At 38.0% G+C, this 25648-nt stretch overlaps 1 protein-coding gene across 1 annotated transcript in view; it reads right to left on the bottom strand.

Moving 5' to 3' along the window:
- Positions 1–25648, bottom strand: part of ARMC4 (armadillo repeat containing 4) — a 177899-nt gene that overhangs the window by 101067 nt on the left and 51184 nt on the right. The window contains exons 11-16 of the mRNA XM_021716171.1: positions 16092–16238; positions 15482–15691; positions 10932–11174; positions 10479–10589; positions 8237–8391; positions 6532–6774 (exon numbers count right to left, since the gene is read on the bottom strand). Of these exons, the coding sequence (XP_021571846.1) occupies positions 6532–6774; positions 8237–8391; positions 10479–10589; positions 10932–11174; positions 15482–15691; positions 16092–16238 (1109 nt within the window). The remainder of the gene's footprint in view (positions 1–6531; positions 6775–8236; positions 8392–10478; positions 10590–10931; positions 11175–15481; positions 15692–16091; positions 16239–25648) is intronic.

Below are 25648 nucleotides of genomic sequence, written 5' to 3' on the forward strand. Positions count from 1 at the left end.
CGATGTCTTCTTTTGTGAAGTGTCTGTTCATATCTTTTGCCCATTTTATAATGGGGTTGTTTGTTTTCTTCTTTTCAGTACGTTTCACTTCCTTATAGATCCAGGATGCTAAGCCTTTGTCAGACCTAGAGTTGGCAAATCCTTTTTCCCAGTCTGTAGGCTGTCTCCCTGCTCTCTTGATGGTTTCTTTGGCTTTGCAGAAGCTTGTCAGTTTAATAAGGTCCCAATTGTCTATCTTCTCTCTTATGACCTGTGGGTTTCGGGTTTTGTACAGGAATTGGATACCAGTTCCGATTTCCATGACAGTATTTCCTTCCTTTTCAAAGGTTCTTATGGTTTGAGGTTTTACATTTAGGTCTCTGATCCATTTAGAGTTAACCTTTGTGCATGGGGATAGATAGGGGTCCTGTTTCAATCTTCTGCATGTGGTCAGCCAGTTTTCCCAGCACCATTTACTGAATAGGTTCTCCTCTCCCCATTGGTAGGTGGTGGGGGCTTTGTCGAAGATGAGTTGGTTGAGAAATTGAGGTTTTGCTTCTGGAATCTCAATTCTGTTCCATTGATCTATATGCCTGTTCCTGTACCAATACCAAGCTGTTTTGATGATTGTAGCTTTATGGTAAAGTTTGAAGTCTTATGCCACATTTTCAAAGCTCCTTGACTGAAGGTGAGAGTTTAAGGTGAATTATTCACTATTTAGGACTCCTTTATTTCAATTTATGGCAAATTAAATAGCATGGCTAACTTAATATAAAAAGAAACACAGAAACAAGTGACAAAGTTTACATATACAGATGAGTACAGTTAATATATAATCTGAATTTCATTTTCAAAGTATGCACTACCTTTTAAAATTGCTATTAATTAAAGCTACTGCTACATCAATAATGCTAGACAACATTTACCTAGCACTTGCTATGTGTCACCTTATATATATTAAATGACTTAATCATTACAACAGCCCAATGAGATAGGAACCATACTATACCCATTTTATGTATGTTGTGACCAAAGCACCAAGTAGTTTACTAATTTGCTGAAAGAAAAATAGTTGGTGAGTGTTAAGACTGGCATTGCAGGCAATGGTTCCAGAATCTACGACTTAACCATTATGCACTATACATATACACAAAATGGGCTTGTGCAAGGTATTAAGCAGGAACTTTGATTTTATAAAGATGATTATACTCATCATACAGACTGTACAGAAAAATACAAAGAAGTAAAAAATGACCACAAATCCTACCATCTAGAAATACAAATCATTTACAGCAAATGTAAATTATTCTGGATATCTCTTTATGTCTATAGGTAAATAGGAGAGATAGATAAGACAGATTTAAAAGACAGATAGATAACAGATAAAAATAGTTTTGTATCATGCCATATATATTGACTACGTATGTAAAAGATGATAAAATTTGCATGTATACACAATTTGCCCTACACTGACTTTGTTTTTGTCTGTTGTATTATTACATTGTCTATAAGATTTAGATGATTCTCCCTAATGATAATTTCTCCAATTTTGCCTTAGTTTAATATTTAAATGAGTACAATGGTTTCCACTGGTACATTTAGCCATAGTTTTGCTGTTTTGAAATACTTTGAGTAATTTCTTGATTGATTAGATTTTGTCATCAAGCAGTATTTTCAAGGAGAGCTAATGAGTATTATATTCACTAATCTCTTGTATGCTTGAGAATGTGCTATTGCCTTCATATTTGAAGGATAACTTAGCTAGTGTGAAATTCTTAGACAATACTTTCTCTCCCTCAGAAGGTTATTTATTTATTTATTTATTTATTTATTTAGCTTCAGAAAATAAAGTACCAGATCAGAGAAGATGAGGCATGAGTTCTAATCAAGTTCTTCAGCATTAAAAGAAGTTGCAGAGAAGTTTGGAGACACTTTATTCTTGTGGTTTGCTTCTTCTGCCTAGATGCACTTACTTTTTCCTTTATTTTTGAAATGCAAGTAACGTGATCACAAAATGTGTTGCTGTTGTCCATTCCATACCAATATTACTAGGGTCTTTTTGACCCACAGATTCACAATAAAGTTTCCTACTGGTTTATCTTTAATGAAGATCATGTTCCATTGGTTCCAACCTCTTCTTGAGAAATTCCAATTATTTCATGTTGGATCTCCTTAGGTTCTACATTTATTGGTTTTTCTGTTATCATTTTTAGGTAGTTTCTTTTTTATTTCAGTGTGCATTTTCCATACACTACATTTTTGACTGTGTTTTGAGTTGTGTTTATTATATTTCTTTTGCTTCTATCCAGTTTTTATCTCAATGATTTTTCTTTTTATTTGTTTTTTTGAGCTCTGACCACTTGCTTTTTGCAACTATTTAGGCTGTTTTATAAAGTATTTTGCAAAACTTTATATGAATTTCTAGCTATTTTATTAAGAAAGAATATACTGTCTTAATATTCTTGTGACTATGGAGAAGTTATTTGTATAAATTTACATTTGCTTTTATGGTGGAATTACCTTTGAGTGTGGAGGTGAGAGCACATCTCTCAGTTTTGAGCACTCAATCTGATTCACTCTAAATCTCTGAAAGTTTATAGTTTCACTGTGTTACAATTTGGCAACTATTGTCTCTAGTACTCTTTTCACTCCAAAGTGTCTCCAGTAGTCTCCCTGAGCTAAGAGACTGCTGCAAAACTAAAATGACATGTCCATATGACTCCACATCATTCCTTAGGCTCCACATCTCCTCAGGCTTTATAACGCAAAACAGGTTCTCTGATGGCAAAGTACTCATTTCTTCTAAGGTCCTTTCACCCCTCCTAATCTCTGCTCTCCGTGAAAAAAAAAAAGTGGACTATGCTTTGAATGACCATGACACTTGGGGGAAAATCTTGAGATGCAAAGAGGCATGTGTTAGCTGTCAGCACATTACTTACAAGTCAATAATTCACAGTATTTCACATGTATGCTTCACAGTTTAAGATTTAGAGTTGTAGCCATTTCCATTTTGCGGAACTATGACTTTTTCCCCCTTCTTTTGCTCTCTCTCTTGTTTTGTAGTTTCATATCATTAACCAGAAGTCAAGCTTCTCACAAACGTCAACAAACTATTTTTGTGCGTTTACTAATAAATGTTTATTTGCTGTCATCTCCTCATGCACTCTGCTATCTTATCTTTCCTCCCTTTCTATGAAAGCTGTATGCGTTCAAAGCATAACATTTGGAAAACACAGAGAGGCACAACTAAAAATTGAATAATTATTCCAGTCAAAATTACTACTAACAATGCACACATGCACAATGTAAATGTATATTTACAAAGCATACTATACTTCTGAATATTCTTCTGTAAGTAGGTCTTTTCATGTAGCAATATATAGTGAGCATACTCCCATAACTAAATATTCATCTATACCACGAGTTTTCTACTGTGCTATTTTTAAATTATCACTTCACTCATCTGATTACCCAGCTCAATCAGTTACTTGAGGCCTGTTTTTCATTATTTTTTCCTTCCATTTCGTTGTTCCAAAATTTGATAATTTTTTTTAAGATTCAGAATAAGAAAAGAGAATAGCTGCTTTTTTTTCTGGTCTTTTTATGAGTGGATATAACTGAAAAGACAATAAATAGTTGTATTAAGGAGAGTATGAAAGCCCATTTTGGAACGTGATATGATAATAACATTTAGAAGGAATTTTAAGGTGGCAACCAGATAATATGGCAATGACTCAAATAGAAATGACCACAGCTGAGATACAGAATAGAAGTAGAGGTTAAGTAGAGATGCACCTCAGTTTACAATAGGATTAATCCTGATAAACCCATCATATGTTGAAAATGTCTTAAGTAAAAAATTCCGTGAATACACTTAACCTACTGAACATTATAGCTTCTAGCCTACCTTAAACATCCTCAGAACACTCACATGAGCCTACAGTTGGGCAAAATCACCTAACACAAATACTGTTTTACAATGAAGTGTTGAACATCTCATGTAATTTGCTGAATACAGTACTGAAAGTGAAAAGCAGGATGCTATATAGGTTCTGGCAATAGTTTCTACTGAATGTATATAGTTTTTGCACCATAATAACATTGAAAACTCATGACTGCCATAGTAATTTGGTACCATTTGTATGTTTGTTAATAAATTAATAGTCACCATGAGACAAAAAAGATTTGTGACACAAGTGTATCAAGTGATATAAAAATATTACTGCTAACAAGGCAGACAATGACACATTGTACAAGGTATTAAAAATCTCAAGGTGGTTGCTCAAGCAAAACTCAATCCCATCTCAGGGCTTCTGTGTTGCTACTATTGTCTGAGGTACTAGGCACACACCTTCTCAGCTTTCAGGTCTTAGTTTAAACATCTTCTGAGAGATGTCTCTCCTGCCTAGTTAAGCTAATGTAACCACCTCCAATGACTCTCAAACACATTGCTTTCTTTTCTTCATAGCATCTAACACTATGCAGAATCAGTTTGCTGATAAAGTGCCACAGGGAAAAAGAATGTAAGCTGTAAGAGCAGGTGCTTTGTCTGGGTTACCACTGTAAATCCAGTGGCTAGCACAAAAAATGCTTGATACACAATTGTTTAACAAAAAAAGGAATTAACAAATAAGAGTGGGCACGGCAGCTCATGCCTGTAATCCTAGCATTTTGGGAGGCCAGCCTGAGAGGATCACTTGAGTTCAGGAGTTTGAGACCAACCTGAGCAACTAGCAAGACCACATGTCTACTAAAAAAAAAAAAAATGTAACTGCAGACAATTAGCACTCCCAAGTAACAAACGAAGGTGGAGAAGTAGAAGAAAGCCAGAAAGCAAATGCTCTGAATAGCAAGTTAAGATTAGGTCTGGTTTTTAAAGCACCAAGAAGTCACTGAAGGTTCCTTGGGTCAAGGAAACAACATTATCAGATATGCAGTTTAGAAAAACATGATTTAATGCTGTTCAGGAAGGCATTGAAAGGGAAGGAGATGGCTGGGTTCGGTGGCTCAGCCTGTAATTCCAGCACTTTGGGAGGCTGAGGCGAGTGGATTGCCTGAGCCCGCGGGTTTGAGGCCAACCTAGGCAACTTGGCGAGACCTCATCTCTACAATAAATCAAAAACTATCTGGGCATGGTAGCGCACGCCTGTAGTTACGGCTACTTGGAAGGCTGAGGTGGAAAGATCACTGGAGCCCAGCAGGTCAAGGCTGCGGTGGCCGGGAGCATGCCACTGCACTCCAGTCTGGGCGACAGAGTAAGACTCCAACTCAAAAAAAAAAGAAAAGAAAAGAAAGGGAAGGAGACTATTATAATAAATTCAACATGGAAGGTGTGAAAAAATCTCAAAAACCACCCATTTCAATAGTCCAGGTCAAAGACGACAGAACCTCAGCTGAGAGCAGAGAGGAGAAAATATGTAGAAAAAGGTTCAAGGTGATTGATGGCCAGGAAAATGTGCGTACACAGAAAATAAAGAGGAATCAAAGATCAAAAGAAATACATAAAGCCATTTCTGACAAGTGTTTATCAGGTCCTAATGAATGCCATGCATGTAGCAAGAAGATAAGCACATTAGAAAATTACTTTATAAGTCCAGTCAATGTTCTTTCCTTGAAGTTACCATGGGTGCAACTTGTATTCCCTAGTGTCTGAAATACTTAAGACTAAGGTGTCAGTAACCAAAGTCAAAAGGAGCTATAGAGGCGCTAGTACATGTGTACGAGGTATGTGGTTAAAGATATATGAAGTGCACGTACACACACACATACTCTGTTGGCTGTGTTTTTCTGGAGAACCCTGACAAATACAACAACTTTAACCCATTTGGGGTCTTCTCTTTTTGGAGATACACACACACATACACACACACACACACACACACACACACACACACACACACACACACGCATATGCATATGCATATGCATACACACATACACATACACAATGACTTTATTATATAGACATTTTAAATATAATAGAGTTATTACATATGTAATAATTATATATAATATATATAGTCTCTATTAATATTGCTATTATTCTTAAATTGCACATGTAAATCTTTTCTTCTTAATTAAATAATAATTTGCTTAAAAAACAAGATCATAGCTTAAAGTTTTTTGTCTATTTCCCTCATCAGTTCACAGTTCTTGCTAGGTGTTCAAAATATGTTTGCTGAATTAGTGAGAAATAAGAACAATATTATGAGAATGCCACCTGGTATTACCCAGGACTCTAGTTAGAGAGATAGGTAATCTTTCCCTAGGCAGCAGGGAATAATTGTGTTGACTGAATTAAGGTTTCCATATGGGAAATTGATTACTGGGTATTGTAAATCCTCCCAATATGTCTAGCTCAGCCCTCCATCTAATCCAAGGTAATCATTTTGGCTTTATAATTTGGTATCCCTGTGATGACTTGCATGATAACACACTTTATTTTTTTCATCATTTGTGCACAGCAGTTCTCAGTGATAACACTATTCTGTGACCACCCTAGTGTTTCTCCTAACACTCATACAAAATGTTTCTATCTCCAGGACCACTTACATTATGCTTTCTGGTTCTACTGCACAAGCACCAACTGCTTTCGTGACATTTACGAGAAGAGCTTGATTTATTCCAACAAGGAGGTTCACAAGTGGTTGAATACCACCACATTTCCGGATAATGACTCGGTTTTCATATTCCTGGCAGCATTCTCCCAAGGCCCCAACCACATTCACAAGCACTTCTTCAGGCTGGTCAGTTAAAAGTCCCACCAAGGTTTCAATGGCTTTGTATTCCCGAAACCTAAGTTCATCACAAGAAAGAGAGAGAGGATTGTTTTTAGTATGTTAGCAATGGTAATAATGATAACAATAGCTAAAAAATACTAAATGCCAACTACATGCTCATTCAATCCTAACAGCAATCCTATGATGCTTAAACTGTTGAATCCCCACTAGCTGATGACTCATCTGAAGCTTGGTCAGTAGTAGAACTGTCATTCACAACAAGCCATCTGCTCTAGACTTGTGTCCTCAATCACTACGCAGTACAGCCTCTAAGACAACCATGGCTTCTTCCAAAACAGATCATCTATGATTCCACTCTGCTAAGGGGGTTTTCCCCATTTCACAGAGACTATTTTACTAGAACAAAGTATTTTAAATGTCTAATGAAAATGAATTATAATTATTTTTGTCTTTAAATACATCAAACATGACTTTACTGTACCTACTGGAGTTTAATAAGTCTCTCAAAATAAGTAGTAGTCTGTGCTACTCAGATTAAAAAAATCTGTCACCCTCAACTATCTTCAGTATTAACCATTAATACATTTTAGCATCTCTTTGTCATGACTTTTCATATATAAATATAAAATCAAAATATATATATCCAAATATATATAAATATATATAACCAGAAAAAGCATGATATATAAAGGTAAACATTTGAGTTACTAGTTTCTACATAGAACATATTTTTTTTCCCTTTCTAATAAATTTCAACAGTATTTTCAAGTACCATGATGTGGCTGAATTTTTAAGGTTAAGTAACTCTTAATTAAGATAAAATTTAATTAGGTAAGGTTACTTTAAATCTAGTCATTACTTGATTACACATTCTATATTAAGTAAACATATTTTATATTAACTAGTTGGGACATGTGAATTTCTTGTTAAAGGAAATCATCAGATGGAGACAAGGAGCAGTTGCCTCAGAATACCCATCTCTGAGAATGTAAACTCTAAAAATGCATAAAGAGATAGATTTGAAAATTTAAATAAAATCATCATAAAGTTTACAAATACTTTAAAATAAAATTCAATGAAATCATATTTGAAAATGACTGCTCTTTAAGAGTAACTGGTGAGTTCATATACAGCTGAATAATCTTGTTTATCTTTAGACAAGGAAAAAGAAAGCATCATTTCCATCTCTCAAGATTCAGTGGGAAGTTCACCCATTCACCTTAATAGGTGTCCACAGGAAATTTCAGTTAATTTAAATAGCTGCCCATATGCAAAAGGGAAAGATTATACCAGCAAATCTCTTAGTTCCACTGAGGCACAGAAAGTCATTGCCAGGTGGTAGAGTGGGTATAGGGGCCTTTCATTTCTAAGAATCCCTCCTTTCTACCAACTTAATCCAAAATGTACGTCTATGACTAATATTAGATTCAATTCTCTATTAGAATAGTACTAAATTACATGTACGTTTCTTTCAGTGGCCATATTTTTATTACAGAATATTGAGTGGCTTCTCTTACTTGGTCACATTCTCTTTGCTGATGGAACATTTCCATATTGCGCCTGTGACAGCAGCTAACCGTTCTTTATTGTCAGTGTTATTGAGCAGACGGGCCAGGGGTTTAAGTCCTCCATGCAGCCTAACCAGGTCCCGGGTTTCCTTATCTTCAGCACACTACACAAAAAATCAGACCAGAAGCTGTCAGTGATCGAGGCATATCAAACTTTCAGTGACTGCTGAAGTGACTGCCATTCTAGTAGTATGAAACTTCTTTTTAGAGTGTATTTCATTTTCTGAAGATACGTCCCAGTAAAATATAATTCTTCTCTACATTGGTAGCTATATGAGAGTACGTCTCTCTTCTTACATGGTTTAGGGAATGTATAGCAGTTTCTACATGCTTGGCAATTCTCCTGAGCCAGTTCTGAGGTAGCCTGGGCTTCTACTAAGACAGAGGTCAGTAAAAAGCCTGAAATGCTGAATGCATGGACAGAGGGTTTCTGCAGTGATACAACCCAGATTCTTGAGAACATGCAGGAAGAAGACAGAGGAGTGGCGGAGATTTGGTGAGATTTTCGGTGACCCTTGAAATCTAGAGATGAAGAATTTCCCCAATAGAGTTTCTATGTCCAGAGTAGTGGGGAATATCAATAGTACCTGGTACTTTATTCAAACATGTTTATCCATGTGTGTGTCATCCTTTGAAATAAATATTTACTGCACAGATATTACCAATTGATCATTCTTCCCAAGTTATAGGGCCCAGAGATGATAAATGTAGTACAGAGTTGGCTATTATCTCAAGGTTGTTTTCCGATGCCATGCGGTGGAGATGTGTGCCATGCATCATCCATGAAGATCACTAAAAGAAATCCCCATCCTAATGCACCAGAGAGGCATCTGCCATGTTTATCTTCTGCAGTGTTTTCAATTCTGGTTCAGCGACAACTTTTAAAAATTAATCCCTATTTCTAACCAACTCAATGGTTACTTATATAAGGCATACATTATATACAAGTCAATGATGATCTGAATCATGTCCCCTCATAATTCACATGCTGATGTCCTAACTCCCAGGACCTCAGAATGTGACTCTATTTGGAGACAGGGTCTTTAAGGAGGTAAATAAGGCTAAATGAGGCCATTGGGATGAGCCCTAACCTAATAGAGCTGCCGTCTTTATAAAAAGAGGAGATTAGGACACTGGCGTACACAAAGGAAAGACCAGGTGAGGACACAAGGGGAAAGATGGCCATCTACAAGCCAGAGAGAGACCTATGAAGAATCTAGTCTTGATCTTGAACTTTTAGCCCCCAGGACTGTGAGGAAATAAATTTCTGTGGCTTAAGTCACCCAGTCTGTGGTACTTTGTTATGCCACCCTAGAAGACTGATCCAATCCTTTACAAAAACAAGTCCCTCCTCTGACTATCTTTTCCATGCGCTCTCTCACTCTGCACATGGTAAGTGCATTACACTAGGAAATCTACTCTGTTTAAGGAAAAACTGGCATGGTCAGTAACCAGCCATACACTAATATGTTGGGGACATTTTTCTCTCTTTACCATTTGAATTCGTTTTCTGATATACAAGTGGGACTTGTTAAAAATGCAGACTCCGGAGTCCCATCCCCAGAGGACGAGACCCCATGCTTTGAAAACTGTCTTATGCTGCCAACTTTCGATGAGCAGCAGGTTTGCTCCATGTTTTTGCTATTGTAAGTAGTGTGGCGATAAACATGCATGTGCAGGTGTCTTTTTGATAGAGAAATTTATGTTATCCTGGGCATATTCCCAGGAAAGTGATTGCTGGATTGTATGGAAGATCAATTTTTAGTTCTTTTAGAAATCGCCACAGCAACTTGGATGGTGTTGGAGACCATCACACTAAGTGAACCATCACAGAAACAATGATCTCAGAATACTACATGTTCTCACCTGTAAGTGGCCCCGAACACAAGTATCACATTACCACAAGGGCAGAATTGGCAGTCACGGGCACTGCTACGGGACAGAGGCAGGGAGGAATATGGGGGGCACATGACAACACAAAAGGTGCCTGGGCCACTACCAGGGGGAGTGAGGGTCAGTTAGAAGCCCAAATTTTGTCTGCATGCAGCCTACTTATGTAGTTGATCCTCACTTGTACCCTCCAACTCTATAATAGATAAATAAATTACACATAAAAATTTTTATAAATTAAAAAGAGAACTGTATTAAACTATGGGAAGGGCCATCCCACTGCTGGGAGAGCTCACCGCACCTGGTAAATGGCCATGGCACAGTGCTCCTGCAGTTCCTCATTCTCACTGTTTAGGTTTTTTACCAGATTTTCAATGATCCTTTCTGCTTTGATTGCAGCTCGGTAGTTTTCCTAGGAATAAAATCCTAAATATTTATGTGCGGTTAATGCACGAATATAAGCATCTATTTATATTTATTAATAATTATACTGAGCAAACTTTCTTAGTAAATAAACACTAAAGTCCAAGCTTAGCACATCTATGCACCAATAAGAGAATTAGTCAATATTTTTAAAAATATATCACACAGTTACTGATTTAATGTCCCATTTGTTTGAGCTTCTTTTTGTAACAGAATGCTGACTTCTTGAAAAAAACTTGTCCTTGACTGGTCATGATAACCTCAAAAATATAATTTTTTGACTAAAAACATCACAGTAAGACTGCAAGGGCAGCAGCACTGGTGTGGGTACCTCTGACGCACACTCCTGCAGCGTCCCCACCACTGGAATGAGCATGTTCTCGTGAGAAGTCTTCAGCAACCGGGCCAGCAATGGAATGCCCCCAGCTTTGCGAATGGCTTCCTTGTTGGCGTAACTCTTGCTGCAACTCCACAGTGCCTGCGCCCCACAGCGAGCCACTTCCACGTCTCTGGCCTCGTATAGGCTCAGCTGAGCAGGCTCTGTGGAATTCTGCGCACAGTCCAGGAGAGCCACCTAGGGAACAGATAAGTGTGATGTACATGGAAACCTTTAGAAGTAAAACTGAGTGTGTCCATCAATAGCAACAGGGTTGCTATCAAGCTCCCCTCCACCAAAAACAAGAATGCAGTAAAAAACCAGCTTTCATACTACATGGCAGCCAGTGAAAACAAAGAAACAAACAAAACCCTTCAAAACACCTACCTCCAGATTCGGACGTTTTTACATTTCCTTCCCCCAAGAAATTTAATCCCAACATGATAGTATTTTCTTAATATGGCTCTAATATTCACATTAATAATTTTGTAAAACACATCTCCAGGCCTGTATCTCAGAAAACTAGCCTCCCTAAAACCATTAGCAATTTCTAATGAGTCCTGATGGCCTTTAGACTCATAAAGCCAGGAGACCCCTTTGGAAGACGTGGCCCTCTGCATGTACTACCCAATCAAACCAAATGGCAAAGCTGCCAGCATTTGATTTTTTTTTTTTTTTGGCAATAACTAAAGTCACTAAAGGCCTTAGGGAAAGGTAATTTACTATCAATAGTACATCAGGTTGCACCCTGAAGGAAGTGAAGCCAGGCCTTCCCAGGGCTAGACTGAAACCACAGGAGGAATCTGTCTGCCATTCTCGCAGGCTCACTCTCTTCCTTATCCAGGGGCTTCAAAGCCATCATCTATGCATGTCTACTTCATTCTTCTCTCTCTGATCCTGCCCACACAATCATAAGCACTCAAGCTTAGAAGGGAAAAGCCTAGACTAAGGAGAGTCTCTCAAACCCAATTCAAAATTCTGGAGAGAGAGAGAAATCCAATGAGACTAGCTTGAGTCAGGTGAACCCCCATGGTCTAATTAGTCGTGACCCCAGGAAAGACAGGACAAGGAGTATTTACATGACTTCCGGGCACTGACGGCAGGTGGGAGAGCCATGGGGAAAAATTCTAAGACAACGGGATTGAACACAGGGCAGACAGCCTCAAAGTATCTGTCTTCTATGGTTCTTTCTTCATTGTCTACATAGAGTCCAAACCCTTTAACTCATAGGACAAGACACTGTGTTGAGTGCCACGGTCTCTCATCCTCATATCACTGCTCGGCCATCTCACTCAAGGTCTGACCACGTGAAACCACTTGTGCTTCTACAGGCTCAATGCTGTTTCCAGCTCTGGGTCTTAACCAATACAGCTCCATCCTCCTGAAATGCCTTTCCTTGGGTCGGGGTGGGGGGAGGTCTGCCAGACAATACTCAGCACCTTCCAAAACTTAGCAAGCAACCCCCCCTCTCTCCAGGCTTTCTTGACCCTCCTCCTCCAGGTGAAATTGGATGGCCCTGCCTCCTTGATTCCTCTATTCTTCCCAGTACTGACTTCAGGTAAATACCCACAACTCACTCACTATACCTTCAGTTCCATCCATATCCTCCCTGCCCCCACACTCCCCACCACCTCTAGATTCTGCATTACTGTGGTCAGGGACAGACATACATTTCTATTCCTGCCACCTTCTTCTGTACCTGACACACAGTGCCACTCAGGAGATGTCTGAAGTGTTTTACAGTAAAAGGACAAGAAGGCTACATAACACATACACAGATAATGTGTCCACAGGCCCTAGTGCTGATGCAATGGTGTGAGTACATCTCACCTAGATCTTACAGCACCTCCCTGCCTGGTTGCATTCTCCCTGTTTGCTCTCTAGGAACCAACCTCTAGGGACCCTCTAGGGACTGACCTCTCTCTAGGTACCCACCTCTGTCTAGGCTCCCAAACCCACTCTGGCCAATGTTCTCTGGCCTGCTCTGCCTGACCTCAGTGCCCTTGCTCTGATGCTATAACCAGCCACGAGTCCACCTCCATATTGAGTCATCTCCCTCAATCCCAATTTTAATTGAGGATTCCTGTCCATATGTCACCTACCTCCCCAAACCCAGGTCTAGTGAAATAAAACTTTATTCCCAGTCCTAATCCTTCTCAGGTGTTCTGAATCCAGCAATTACAAGTCTATCATTGGTTTATTCATTATTGGTCTTTCCTGTTCCTAATTTAGCTATCATTTAAAATTATATTAAAACATTTGTCATGATCTTGATTAGGTAGGTGCAAATGCCAAATACAGCAAGTCCCCCAATAAAGTTATTTTGTTCAATGCTGTTTCATTGTAACATTGATGAGGGAAAAAAAATCGATTCCCAAACAGGACCACTGTCTGTGTGGCATTTGCATGTTCTCTTCATGTCTATGTGGGTTTCTTTTGGGTACTCCAGTTCCCTCCCACAGCCCAAAGCTGTGCATGTGAGGGTGGTTGACATGTGTGTCATGATCCCAGTTTGAGTATGTATGATTGACCCCTGATGGGATGGTGACCTAGCTTCCCACCCTGGGCCCTGAGTTGCCAGGAGAGGCTCAGGCCATTCATGAACCTGAACTAGAATAAGCAGGCTGGAGGGTAAATGAATACAAATAATTGTAAAACAAAAATTCATAAAGAATAGGATAACCACACCACTGCATGACCATGGGTGATGTGGCAGGAAGTAGTCCATGAGCCAAAGTGTCTGACTGGCTGTGCTGAAACCGTGTGGTGGCAGGAGGTGCTCCTCACAATTTTCCCTTTGCAAACACATATTCCCTGATTTAACCCACTACCAATTCAATCACTGTCACTTACTGATTTACCAAAAATTGGATTATCTTACTTGTTTTGATGAATCTTTCTTAAATGTATGTATAGGTCACTTTTACTTCAGTGTTTAATACTAGACGTGCTTGGGCCTTTATTTAGAAGTTTAGTGATGCTTTTGTGCTATGGGAATGTAACTCTTATTCCTATCAATTAGCCTAGGGTAAGATTGGTCTTCTTATACAGCGTTTTGCTTAAAACTGGTTTCCGAGAACTTTTCATCAACATTAAGTGAGGGCTTACGATCCTAGGTTCCTGAAGGGGATGCAGACGACTCACAGAACAACATATTTTAGTTTTATGTTACATAAGTCATTCTTTCTAATTCAATGGGAGTAGTTCCGGTGGGCAGCTGCATCAACCTACCAAATGATTTCTTCAATCAGAATAAAATAATCATAGTAATAATTAGATTTCCCTTAACATTTTATTATGAACATTTTCAAACACAGAAAAGCCAGCATCTATGTATCCACTGCCTAGATTCCATGATTAACATTCTGTCACATTTGTTTCATCATACATCTAACCATCTATTCGTCCATCTCTCTAGCTGTAAGTTCATCATATTTTGAAGCAAGTAATTACATGTCATAGTGCTCTATAGATAAGTGAAAACACAGAATCTCTGTCAGTAAATTTCTGAACATATTTGTCAGGGTACATGTTCACATTAAGGTCCATATTAATCCAATAGGCAGTGATTAACCCTTTATATGCAGAAGGTACTTGGCTAAGTGCTGTGGAAGTTACTGAGATGAATAAGACCTGTCCCTAGTGTGAGAAACTTCAAAGGTACAGAAGTGGAGACAATCTACTAATCCTTACTAAGAAGGATAAACACACATTGCTACATCACACTGACTTTTTTAAGGTCTTTCCTGACATGGCAAAGGTATTGAGCAGAATTCTGATTTTCTTCTTTTGGTGATAGTTATTGGGAAAAAAATATTTTTTATCATAAAAGTAAGACACACACAGAAGACAAATTGGAAAATGTAGATAAATAGGAAGAAAACTCAGTAATCCTTTCAGAGAAAATTCCTGAGAGCAATTTTGTGTGTTTATTTCTAGTGGGTTTTTTCTACACCGTTAGGTAGGTCTTTAAAAATTGGGGTTGTAGAGATCAACAGGTTTTTTTTTTTAAGTTTTAAAGTTTTCTACTCTCCACTGAGACAGTCTCACCATCTCTTGTACATACACACAAAGGTAGGCTTACCAATTGTACAGGTGGTGACAATTACATCTACTTTCAAATTTTTTATATTTCTTTGAAAAATGAGTTTGAACATTTGAAATAGGTTTGGCCACTCACAAATGTAAATACACAAAAGTATTTTTTTTTTTTTTTTTTTTAGAAACAAGGTCTCGGTCTGTCACCCAGGCTGGAGCACAGTGGTGTGAATTCACTGTAGCCTTGATCTCCTGGCCTCAAGTGATCCTCCTACCTCAGCCTCAGGAACTACAGTCATGAGCCACCACCCTGGCCACAAAGGTAAGACTTAAGGTAATGTGATACACAAAAAAGACTCCAAGAACATGCCCTGTGGTAACTGAATGTCCTGCATGGCCAGAACGGACAGCAAGGGAGGTGCACAGTGATGGCGCTGGCTGCCACTGAGGATGTTAGGGATACTCACCAGTTTGGTGATGCCCCCGTGTTGCCTCACCACTCGCTGTGCTCTTTTAAACTTGGCAACATTCGCAATAGTCTCAGCTGCCAAGCATTTCAGGCTCTTGTGTGGAGAATCAAGTATATTCACCATAATTGGTAAGCCCCCAAGGTCAACAATATTACGTCTGATTTGGGGATTTTGACTGATTTCCTTCAGGATTTTTAATGAACCAATCTGCATGAGAGATAAAGTTATAGATGAATGAGTGCTGAATATATATAACCAGAGCTGTGTTTTTAAAAATTCCCAGTCTACCTAAAATCCTTTCCCAATTAAGATTTTTAAGAAATAGTTTCCACCCCAGTGTTTACACACAGCCTCCAAACTTTCCTTCATTTAGGTAAACAAACAGTCATCATTCAAGAAGCATGAGAGACAAAAGGAAAGGAGTAAGAGACAGAAAAAAGGCAGAGAGAAGGGAAAGTGCAGCTCACGGAAGGAGCAGGTGGACTGTCAGCAATTATAGCAGATAAAGACAAGAAACAGACAGCAAGGAGTGGCAGACACTAGAGTGAGGAGAGAACCACGAGAAGGTAGGAACAAGGTCCCTCACCCCTGTGACCAAGCCACTCACCTTGCATTTGACTTCATCTGTATCAAGCAAATTTATTAGCACTTCCAGGCCTCCAACGTCTCTGATCGCCAACTGGCACGTCTCTTGAGCTAAATTGAAATCTCTCATGGAACACAGTGCAATCACGGTAGCTGTCTGATTTCCTCCCTATAGAGACACAATGCCAGAGAAAGGTTAAATAAAACCATGTTTCCACAGAAATGTTCTAAATGGTTATGAATCCAGGAACTGGAAAATGTGTCTCTGAGTGGGCTATAATTTGCTGAAGAATCGTGGAAAGCTCAAGCATGGACAAGCTGTGCAGAGCATCAAAAAACGTTGCTCCAATTAAGAGTCAACATTTAAAGATGGTCTTTCTTCTTTTTTTTTAATTTTTAATTTTAAAATTGTGGGGTACAGTTAAGGGTTAGGTTTATAAACATGTATCATTCGGGCACCCTTGTTGATAAGGGGTGTCTCCCCGTCCCCAGACAAAGGTCTTTCTTCTTAAACAGCTACATCGGGTGGTATTAGTAGATTGAAGAGGCAAAGGTTAAGCCTTGAGAGATTGATTGAGGAAAGGAAGTTGTACAAGGAGGTAAGACAAGCCCCCCAGTTTTTTAATAGTGTACTATGGAATGCAAACTGTGTCTGAAAATTATCCTTACAGAATGAGACCTAGAGTAGGTGGAATGAAGGTTGTGGGGTTGGAAAAGAGGAGGCAATTCCAGTAGAACCTAGAAATGGACTGGATGGGCAGGATGAAGGAGAGTTTTGCTGTAGTGAGTGAAATGCTGACCTAATGAGAGAATCGTGCGAGACAATGTAGAACCATCATTTGACCCAGATATCTCACTTCTAGATATCTACCCAAAGGAAAAGAAATTGTAGCAAAAAGACGCCTGCACTCATATGTTCATTGCAGCACTATTTTCACAATAGCAAAGTCATGGAATCAAGCTAAGTGCCCATCAATGGATGGTTGGAGAAAGATAATACACATAATGGAAGGCTATTCAGTCATAAAAAATAATGAAATCATGTGTTTAGAAGCAACATGGATAGAATTGGAGGCCATTATCCTCAGTGAAATAATTCAGAAACAGAAAGTCAAATACGGCATGTTCTCACTTAAAAGTGGGAGCTAAATAACATGTATACCTGGATATAGACTGTGGAATAATAGACTTGGAGACTCAGAAAAGTGGGGAAAGGGATAGGAGGGATAAGAAGTACTTAATGGATACAATGAACACTATTCGGGTGACAGCTATGCTAAATTCCCTGACTACTACTACTCAGTTTAGCCATGTAACAAAAAGGTACTTGTACCTGCTAAATCTACACCAAAAAATAAATAGATAAATAAAAATTAAAAACATTAAAAAACAAAGAGCAAATCACCACCTGTAAAGAGTAGTGGTGAGCTGTTCCTTTAAGATTTAAAAGAAAAAAAAAAAAACCCTTTTTTTTATTGAATTGATCAGTAAACCAAAACTTCCAGGCCATTTAAATAAATATTCATGTCAGAATTTTTTTTTTTTTTTTTTTTTGAGTTGGAGACTCACTCTGTCACCCAGGCTGGAGTGCAAAGGCATGCTCATGGCCACCTCAGCCTCAAACTGCTGGGCTCAGGTGATTTTTTTCGCCTCAGTCTTCCAAGTAGTTGGAACCACAGGCATGTGCCACCATGTCTGGCTCATTTTTTTATTTATTGCAGAGACGAGGTCTTGCCATGTTACTGGGCTGAACTTGAACCCCTGCGCTCATGTAATCCTCTCACTTCTGCCTTTCAAAGTGCTGGAATTACAGACACGAGCCACTGCACTTGGCTACTTCAAGAATTCTTAAGCAATGTTTACTGGTCATAACTGCTTTGAAAATCTGAAGAATATCGCATATTACACATGACAGCTATTGTTAGGGCTACTGGTGGGTAAATAAGAGTCCCAGCACACACTGGAGTAGTTCCTCACACACCAAAGCGATGCTACTGCTGGTTTTTGTAAAAGGCACTCATGCTAGACAGCCTTTAATTCCTGCCTCAAAATACAGTACCAATGGACCCAAATCTTGTACCCCCAAATATTTTTTACTAGAAGACATTCAAATTATTTTTATTTGGTAATCATTATTTTATAATGCTATTATGTATTTGTATATATATAAAATTATACATGTAAATAGATAATATATACATAAAATAGATGATATACACAGTATCATATATCTATGTATATAAGTACATACAAATATTTTTATATTGCTTGAATATAGACATTTTTAAATGTACTATAGCAATATAAATATAAATATAGAAAATGTGCATTTATAGATCAAAATAGATGATATGTATAATAGGCCTAGCACAGAATGGAAATTCCATACAAAACCATTCAACCCCCTCCTCCTTCATGTCACACATGTGCACATATACAAATCCTCTTGTGATTCAGCACAAGACTTAAAATAGGAAACTGAAATGAAATTACTAGAGGACCCCAAGTAAAGACAGAAAGGTATAGATGTCAGCCTTTCCTCTGACTCCTTTCGAGAGCATTCCTTTCACATCTCTAGGAATGTTATGAACAACTATCCTGTGGAGAAGTCACTGTCAACTTTCACTCTTCATAGGAATGCTTCCAGTGACAGGTCTGGTTGTCCTCTACATCCAAGATGACATTTAGAATGACAAGAGTCTTACTTCTATTATTTACAATTAAATAATAAGTTGAGAAGAAATAGCACCAGGGAATAGCTTTTAGTGTTCTTTTAGTGTCCCTGTAGCTTTTAGTGTTTTTTTAGAGTCCCTGTAGCTTTTTATGTTCTTTTATCCTTCCTATCAAGAGAAATCTTACTACCACCAATTTGCTTACATTGGTTTAAAATATAAAATAATAAATCCTCCCTTTATTATTGTCAGGTTCATAAATTCCCTTACTTGGGGGCACACAACTCTCATATGCTAGCACTTCTGGTCCCTCTTTTAGAAAAACAAAAGACAGATACTTTAAAAGCCATAAAGAAGAATCTGCATGCTAACCATGATTAATTAAAGGAAATCAAATAATGCACAAAAAGAAAAAGCAAGGAAAATAATAACCCAATTCATTTGAACAAGTATCTTTTTCGAATTTGTATGGTTAAAAGGAACACCAGTAACTCCCCTGGTGGGGGTGGGAATCTTGAAGATCAGAGCTTGGTTCCTGTGTTGAATTAGAAAACCCAAAGCAAGAGCTTCCAGTAGAGAGTGCTTTAGGCAGAGTCTTCAGACTTCAGACTTTCCTGACTAGAAAGCATAGGAAAACATGGAATGGGGTGTCAGGCCTCAGTTAAGCCAAGAGCCTCTCCTACTCCAGCTCCACCTCCCTGAGGAAGAATGTACCATCCTGTGCATGATCAAGGACCTTCTTCACACCTATTCTTACATCATAATATTTTCTTTGGTAGCAATTTTCAGCTTATATACTCAGTGCAACCTTTGTTTCCTGTTTCAAGTTGTTTGAATTTTTCTCTGCTAGGCTATTTCCATCTTTTGGGCTTCATTTCATTATTCACACTATAACCAATGACATACATTTTAAAAGATCATTTAATTGCAGCAGATTCCCCAAAGGTAAGAGTTCATATTTTTCTGAATTATCTCTAGGCCAATTTGGAAGTCAAAGGGCTGACAATTTAGTTATCATTAAGAAGCTAGATTCTTATGGAAAAAAAAATTCTGTAAATCATCAGGTTTTTTTTTCTGAAAATCTGGAAACATATTCATAGGCATGAGGGATTTTTTTAGAACAGTTTTATATTAGGGAAAGTTAGTTTTTCCACATTTCAGGATTTAGTTCTACTCTTGTCACTGACCACACTCCCAAAAGGATTATAAATCTTTCAGAATGAATACCAGAGGACGAAAGCCAAAATACCCAATATACGGAGCCATAAACGTTAGCCAATTGCTATTCTTTAAATACCAGCTATGTCAAAGGGTTTTCGAATATTCATTCTACTTTGTCCGGATACCATAAACATCAAACTGGGGAGGAATAGTGCAAATATGCTCCTTTTTCAATTAAACTTCCCCTGAGAAGCTAATTATTGCCAATGCTTATTTTCACATTTTATCACGCATTTGCATTTGTGAAGTTTTAAGAGCTGGAGAAAATACAGCAAAATATTCTTTTACTAGCTTTTGAAGGGTTTTGAAAAATGCTTCCAGTAAACTTTTCCACTTCTTAAATTAATGCAATTCTTTTGCTAGTTGTCTCCCTGCTCCTGTTTCTTCTCAAACATCTCCAGGCTCTGTTGGCCTTTGGATTTTTTGCAGTCCACACTCTTTTTGATGACCAGGAGGCATTTGTTCATTGTCACCATCAGGTTTCAAACAGGAAGAGATTGAATGAATGTCGCTTTCTCTCAGTTTTCTTAAAATTTCTTTTTGAAAGACAAGATGAATTGAGAGTATTTTTCTAAATCATGGTTTTTATTACTTTAAATAAAATCTTTGAAATAAGGAAGAATTACCCTATCTGTTATACAGAGTAGTGCCCTTCCCTTAATATCGACAAGGAAGAAATAAACATTTATGGAGTTGAAACGAGCAGTGTATTCAAGAGTAAAACAGTAGCCAAGCTGCCTCAAATCACTTTTGTATTACTTCATCCAACAAACTTGTTGCATGCTTACTGTTTGCCAAGCCAGATGACAGGTACCAGAGACATACTGGTATACAAAGGCAGACAAAGTCCTCACCATCATGAAGAAAAATTTTAACTTCCCCATGGAGGAGAAGAGCTAAAAGTGAAGCCCACCAGTCAGAGCGCACAGTGTATGCAAAATCCCTCCAGTGGAGTGGAGCGGGACATTTAAGACCTAAATAAGGCCATAGTGACCAAAGCCCAGAGTGGGAGAGAAGTACAAGATGAGCTGAAAAAGTAGGCTGCTGGGCCCAGAGGCCAGTTCAAGAATGTTCGTTGTTATTTCAAGATTGACTAAGATGCTGATGACATTTTTAAAAGACCTATCTGGCTGCTGAGGTCCCCGGCTGGAGATGGCAAGTATGGACACATGAAGACCACTCGGGTTACTGCAGAGATCTGAGAAAAGAGGGTAACTTGGAGTAAGAGGGTGAGGTGACTCATCATACCCCATAAAGGGACTTTGAAAAGAAAGGTTTCCATCAACTTGTGCAGGAAAGGATACTATAACCTTGTAGATGACACTCTGGTGGGGCAGTACACTTGCAAGGACATCATTCGAACTTACTGCCAGAGCCCACGTAACCTCAGGGAGGCAGGGAGGCAGGCAGAGGAATGATCAGGACCAGAAGCTTTTCCTGCTGTCCTTCACCCATCTGCAACCCAGAAGCCATGAGCGAGACTGGAGAAGCCACACAACCACCACACAGCCATCCAGCTGGCTTGGAACATTCTCAGCATTTTTTCCTTCAAACATGCCACTCAGAGAGCAAGAGAAGCAAACTCCTGCCAACAACTGCTCATTAATGATTACAGAAGGCCTGGCATGCAGCAGAAAGGCTGGCTTCGGGATGCTCTTCTTCTCCCAGGATCAGACATGGTAAGAGGTGAGTGCTCACAGTGAGTGACATGTAACTATGTGAGTCAAGATGGGAAAATATATTGCTTTGCCTTCTGTTTATTTGCAAACCTATTTTATACTGATGACTCGGTACTCATAAACCTAAGACTCAATAGAACCCTAAGGAAAAAGAAAAAATACTGTTTCCAGAAGAAAAAAAAAATTATATATATATATATATGTATCTATCCCTAAAGAAACTAGATTTAGGTTATTGTATTACAAATTTGCTAAGAATTTGTATCAGGAATGGGTACGTAACAATGCAAGGATTCCATAAACATTCATTTTGCTTTGTTTTGTTTTGTTTTGTTTTGTTTTGTTTTGTTTTGTTTTGAGTTGGAGTCTCACTCTGTCGCCCAGACTGGAGTGCAATGGCTGCTCCCGGCCACCACAGCCTCGACCCGCTGGGCTCCGGCGATCCTTCCACCTCAGCCTTCCAAGTAGCCGGAATTACAGGCATGCGCTACCACGCCCGGCTGATTTTTTGATTTATGGTAGAGATGAGGTCTCACTGCCCAGGCAGGTCTCGAACCCGTGGGCTCAGGCAATCCACTCACCTCAGCCTCCCATTAAACAGTTATGGAACATTTACAGAAATTGACTGGATTGTCCTAGTCATTGCACTAAGGGAAACTGTGTAGCAAATGTAATTGTCTTCCTAAAAACGTTACAATAACTATTAAAATCGTTCAGTAAAGTGTGGGATACAACAGCAACATTTAAAAAAATGAGTAACAGTTGCTACACTAAGAATGACAAATCAAAATATGTAATTTGAAAAAAAGTTCCCATGCCAGTATTAGCGAAATAGTAATAACAAAAATTCTATGACCAAATCTTTAGGGTATGTATGGAAAAAGCTATTAACCTTTACTAAAGTACATAAAATACTAAATAAATAATGGTCACATCATGATCCTGAATAAGATAATTTAATATTATTAAAGTTATAGTTTATCCAAAAGCCATTTATATATTTGTGAAACCAACCCAAATACCAACAGGATTTTTGTTTTTAACTTAATTTTCAACTTATTCTAAAAATGATCTGGGCCAGGTATGTTGGCTCATGACTGTAATTCTAGCACTTTGGGGGGCTGAGGTTAAAGGATTGCTGGAGCCCAGAATTTTGAGACCCACCCGGGCAACATAGCGAGAACTAATCTCTACAAAAAATTTAAAAATTAACTGGGTGTGGTGGTGCATGCCTGTAGTCCTAGCTACTCAGGAGGCTAAGGTGGAAGGATCATCTGAGCCCAGGAGGTCAAGGTTGTGATAAGCCATGATTGTGCCACTGCACTCCAGCCTGGGCAACAGAGTGAGACTCTGATTGAAAAAAAGAAAGAAAAAAAAAGATGGATCTGGAATGAAAAATTCACACAAAATACGTCTTAAAAAATTTAAGACACCTATCTGGTCTACCACATGTTGAAATACACCAAAGCTATGGTAATGAAAACAGCATAGAACTGACATAGGAATATTGATAAATAAGTGCAACAGAGAAAGATCCAGAAACAAACTCTTACATGTGAGACTGCAGAATGTTATAAACAAAGCATCCCAGATAATTGGAGAAAACAGCAGATGAGCCAATAATCTGTGTTGATAAATTTATGTGTCTACTTTACAGTATACCTAAGGTGAATTCCAGATGGGTTACAGATTTGAACATTTTTAAAAGCTATAACACCACAAGAAGAAAATAGAAAACACTTCATCTTCTTGGGATGGCTGCAGAAAACCTACTATTTTCTAAGACAAAACCCATAAGTCATGAAGAAAATAGTTGATATTTATTAACGCACAAAAGTTTGGGCAAAAAGATGTGACAAACTCAGAGAAAGTATCAGCAATTAACACAGCTGTCAAAGGATTAATTTACATCAGTAAGAATAAAAAGACAAACAATCACACAGAAAAATAAGCAAAGGATGCAATATGAAAAAATTGATCAACCTGACTAGTAATCAAAAATATGAAAATTCAAGCTAGATATATTTTCTCTTATCAGAACTGGCTAAAATAAAAAAAGTCTACAAATTAGTGAGAAATTATAACAATGGATTTCAATCTTAGATGAACAATTTGAATACCCTGGAAAGGGTTTTAAAACTATCAATGCCTAAACTTCAGCCTAGACCAATTTAATCAAAATTTCCATAAATTGCATCTTGGCATCACAGTTTTTTATTTTTTTATTTGTATGTTTGTTTTTGCTTTTAAGAACTCTGGTGATTTCACTCTATGTCCAAGGTTGAAAACCATTGGCATATTACTGGTACAATGTAAATTGACATCTGCTTTCTTTAAGGAGCTTTCAAAATTTTTTATATAAGTCAAGTTTGTTTAATTTATTACTCTTATTTCCCTTTAGATTTTAAAAAAATTACTGTGAAGCATCTCAAACTTTAGTATACACATATTGTCTTTCTTTGTTTAAAACATTTATTGAGGCATAATTGATATACAAAAACTGCACATTTTTAATATACACAATTTGATGAGTTTGGACATATGCATATATCTATGAAATCATTACCACAATTAAGGTAATAAACATATCCATCACTTACAAAAAGCGCCTTTGTCTCAACCTTTTTATAAGAACCCCTGATAATGAGCTTTACTTCTTACATTTTTTAAGTGCACAGTACATATTGTTAACTATCGGCACTGTATGGTACAACAGATCTCTAGAAATTGTCCTCCCTAGCTGGGTTCGGTGACTCAGTCTGTAATCCCAGCACTTTGGGAGGCTAAGGTGAGTGGATTGCCTGAGCCCTCGGGTTCGAGACCCGCCTGGGCAACTTGGCAAGACCTCATCTCTACAATTTAAAAAACAAAAAAGAAATTGTCCTCCTTGCACAAATGGAACTTTATATTCACAGAATAACAACTCCCTAGAGCTATCAAAAATGTAAACATGCATTCTCTTTGACTCAAGCAATTCCATTCCAAATAATCCATCCAATATAAATAGTGCCAATATCTTAAAAATTTGTAAAAATTATTTTTTTCAGTATTGTTTATAGTAACAAAAATTGATCAATAAGGAAAAATGTTATCAATAAGGGAATCATTGCATAACTTTAATGCCTTTAATGAAATACTATGTAGCAATTAAAAGGAAGACATGAAACATCACCAAAACATAATATTAAATATAAAAAGCAAAATGTAGAATAAAAAATGATAGGATTTCATTTACATATACAAATTATATAAATAGAGAAACATCTGGAAAAAGTGCTTTTACTTTCATTCTTCTGCATGGCTTGAATTTTTACAATGAGCATAGATGAGTGTACTATTTGTATAATATTTTAAGATTTTAAGCACAGAAGGGAGTGAGCAACAGAAGGTCCTGCTATGCCCTATGTGCCACAGAAACATCAACAGGCCACAACCAGACAGTCACATCCACACAGGAGCAGGAGCAGGGGAAAGCCCGGCCCTGCAGCAGAATCTCAGAGGCCAAAGGACCAGAAAGGGACATGGAATTTCATATTTTTCCTGCAAATATGCAATTTCTAATAACAATTACAATAGATCTATAGACAGATACAAAGTGGAAGAGCATTTATACCAAATCTGGTACCTCTTACTCCTTAACTCATATATTTGGACATCCTTCAACATGCAAACTTCTGTAACAGGTCATGAGTAGGTGTTCTGAAAACAGAAAGCAAAGTATCCTAGAACATTATATAAACTGGGAACTAGCCAGTGCTACTACTTTTCTCTAATTTATTTAGCTTTCTCAAATAAATTTTGGGGGAAAAGCACACATTGTGAAACAAAAAGCAAATAAGTGTTTTTGCAAATACATTGGGCAACAAATTCCTCGAAAAGATCTATTACATAAAACTACCTTAGTTGCCGGGCTCGGTGGCTCAGCCTGTAATCCCATGCCTTTGGGAGGCTGAGGTGAGTGGATTGCCTGAGCCCGCAGGTTCGAGACCCACCTGGGCGGCAAGACC

Source organism: Carlito syrichta, unplaced genomic scaffold, assembly GCF_000164805.1.
Source record: "Carlito syrichta isolate Samal-C Ts95f unplaced genomic scaffold, Tarsius_syrichta-2.0.1 Scaffold308231, whole genome shotgun sequence".
Lineage (NCBI taxonomy): Eukaryota > Metazoa > Chordata > Mammalia > Primates > Tarsiidae > Carlito > Carlito syrichta.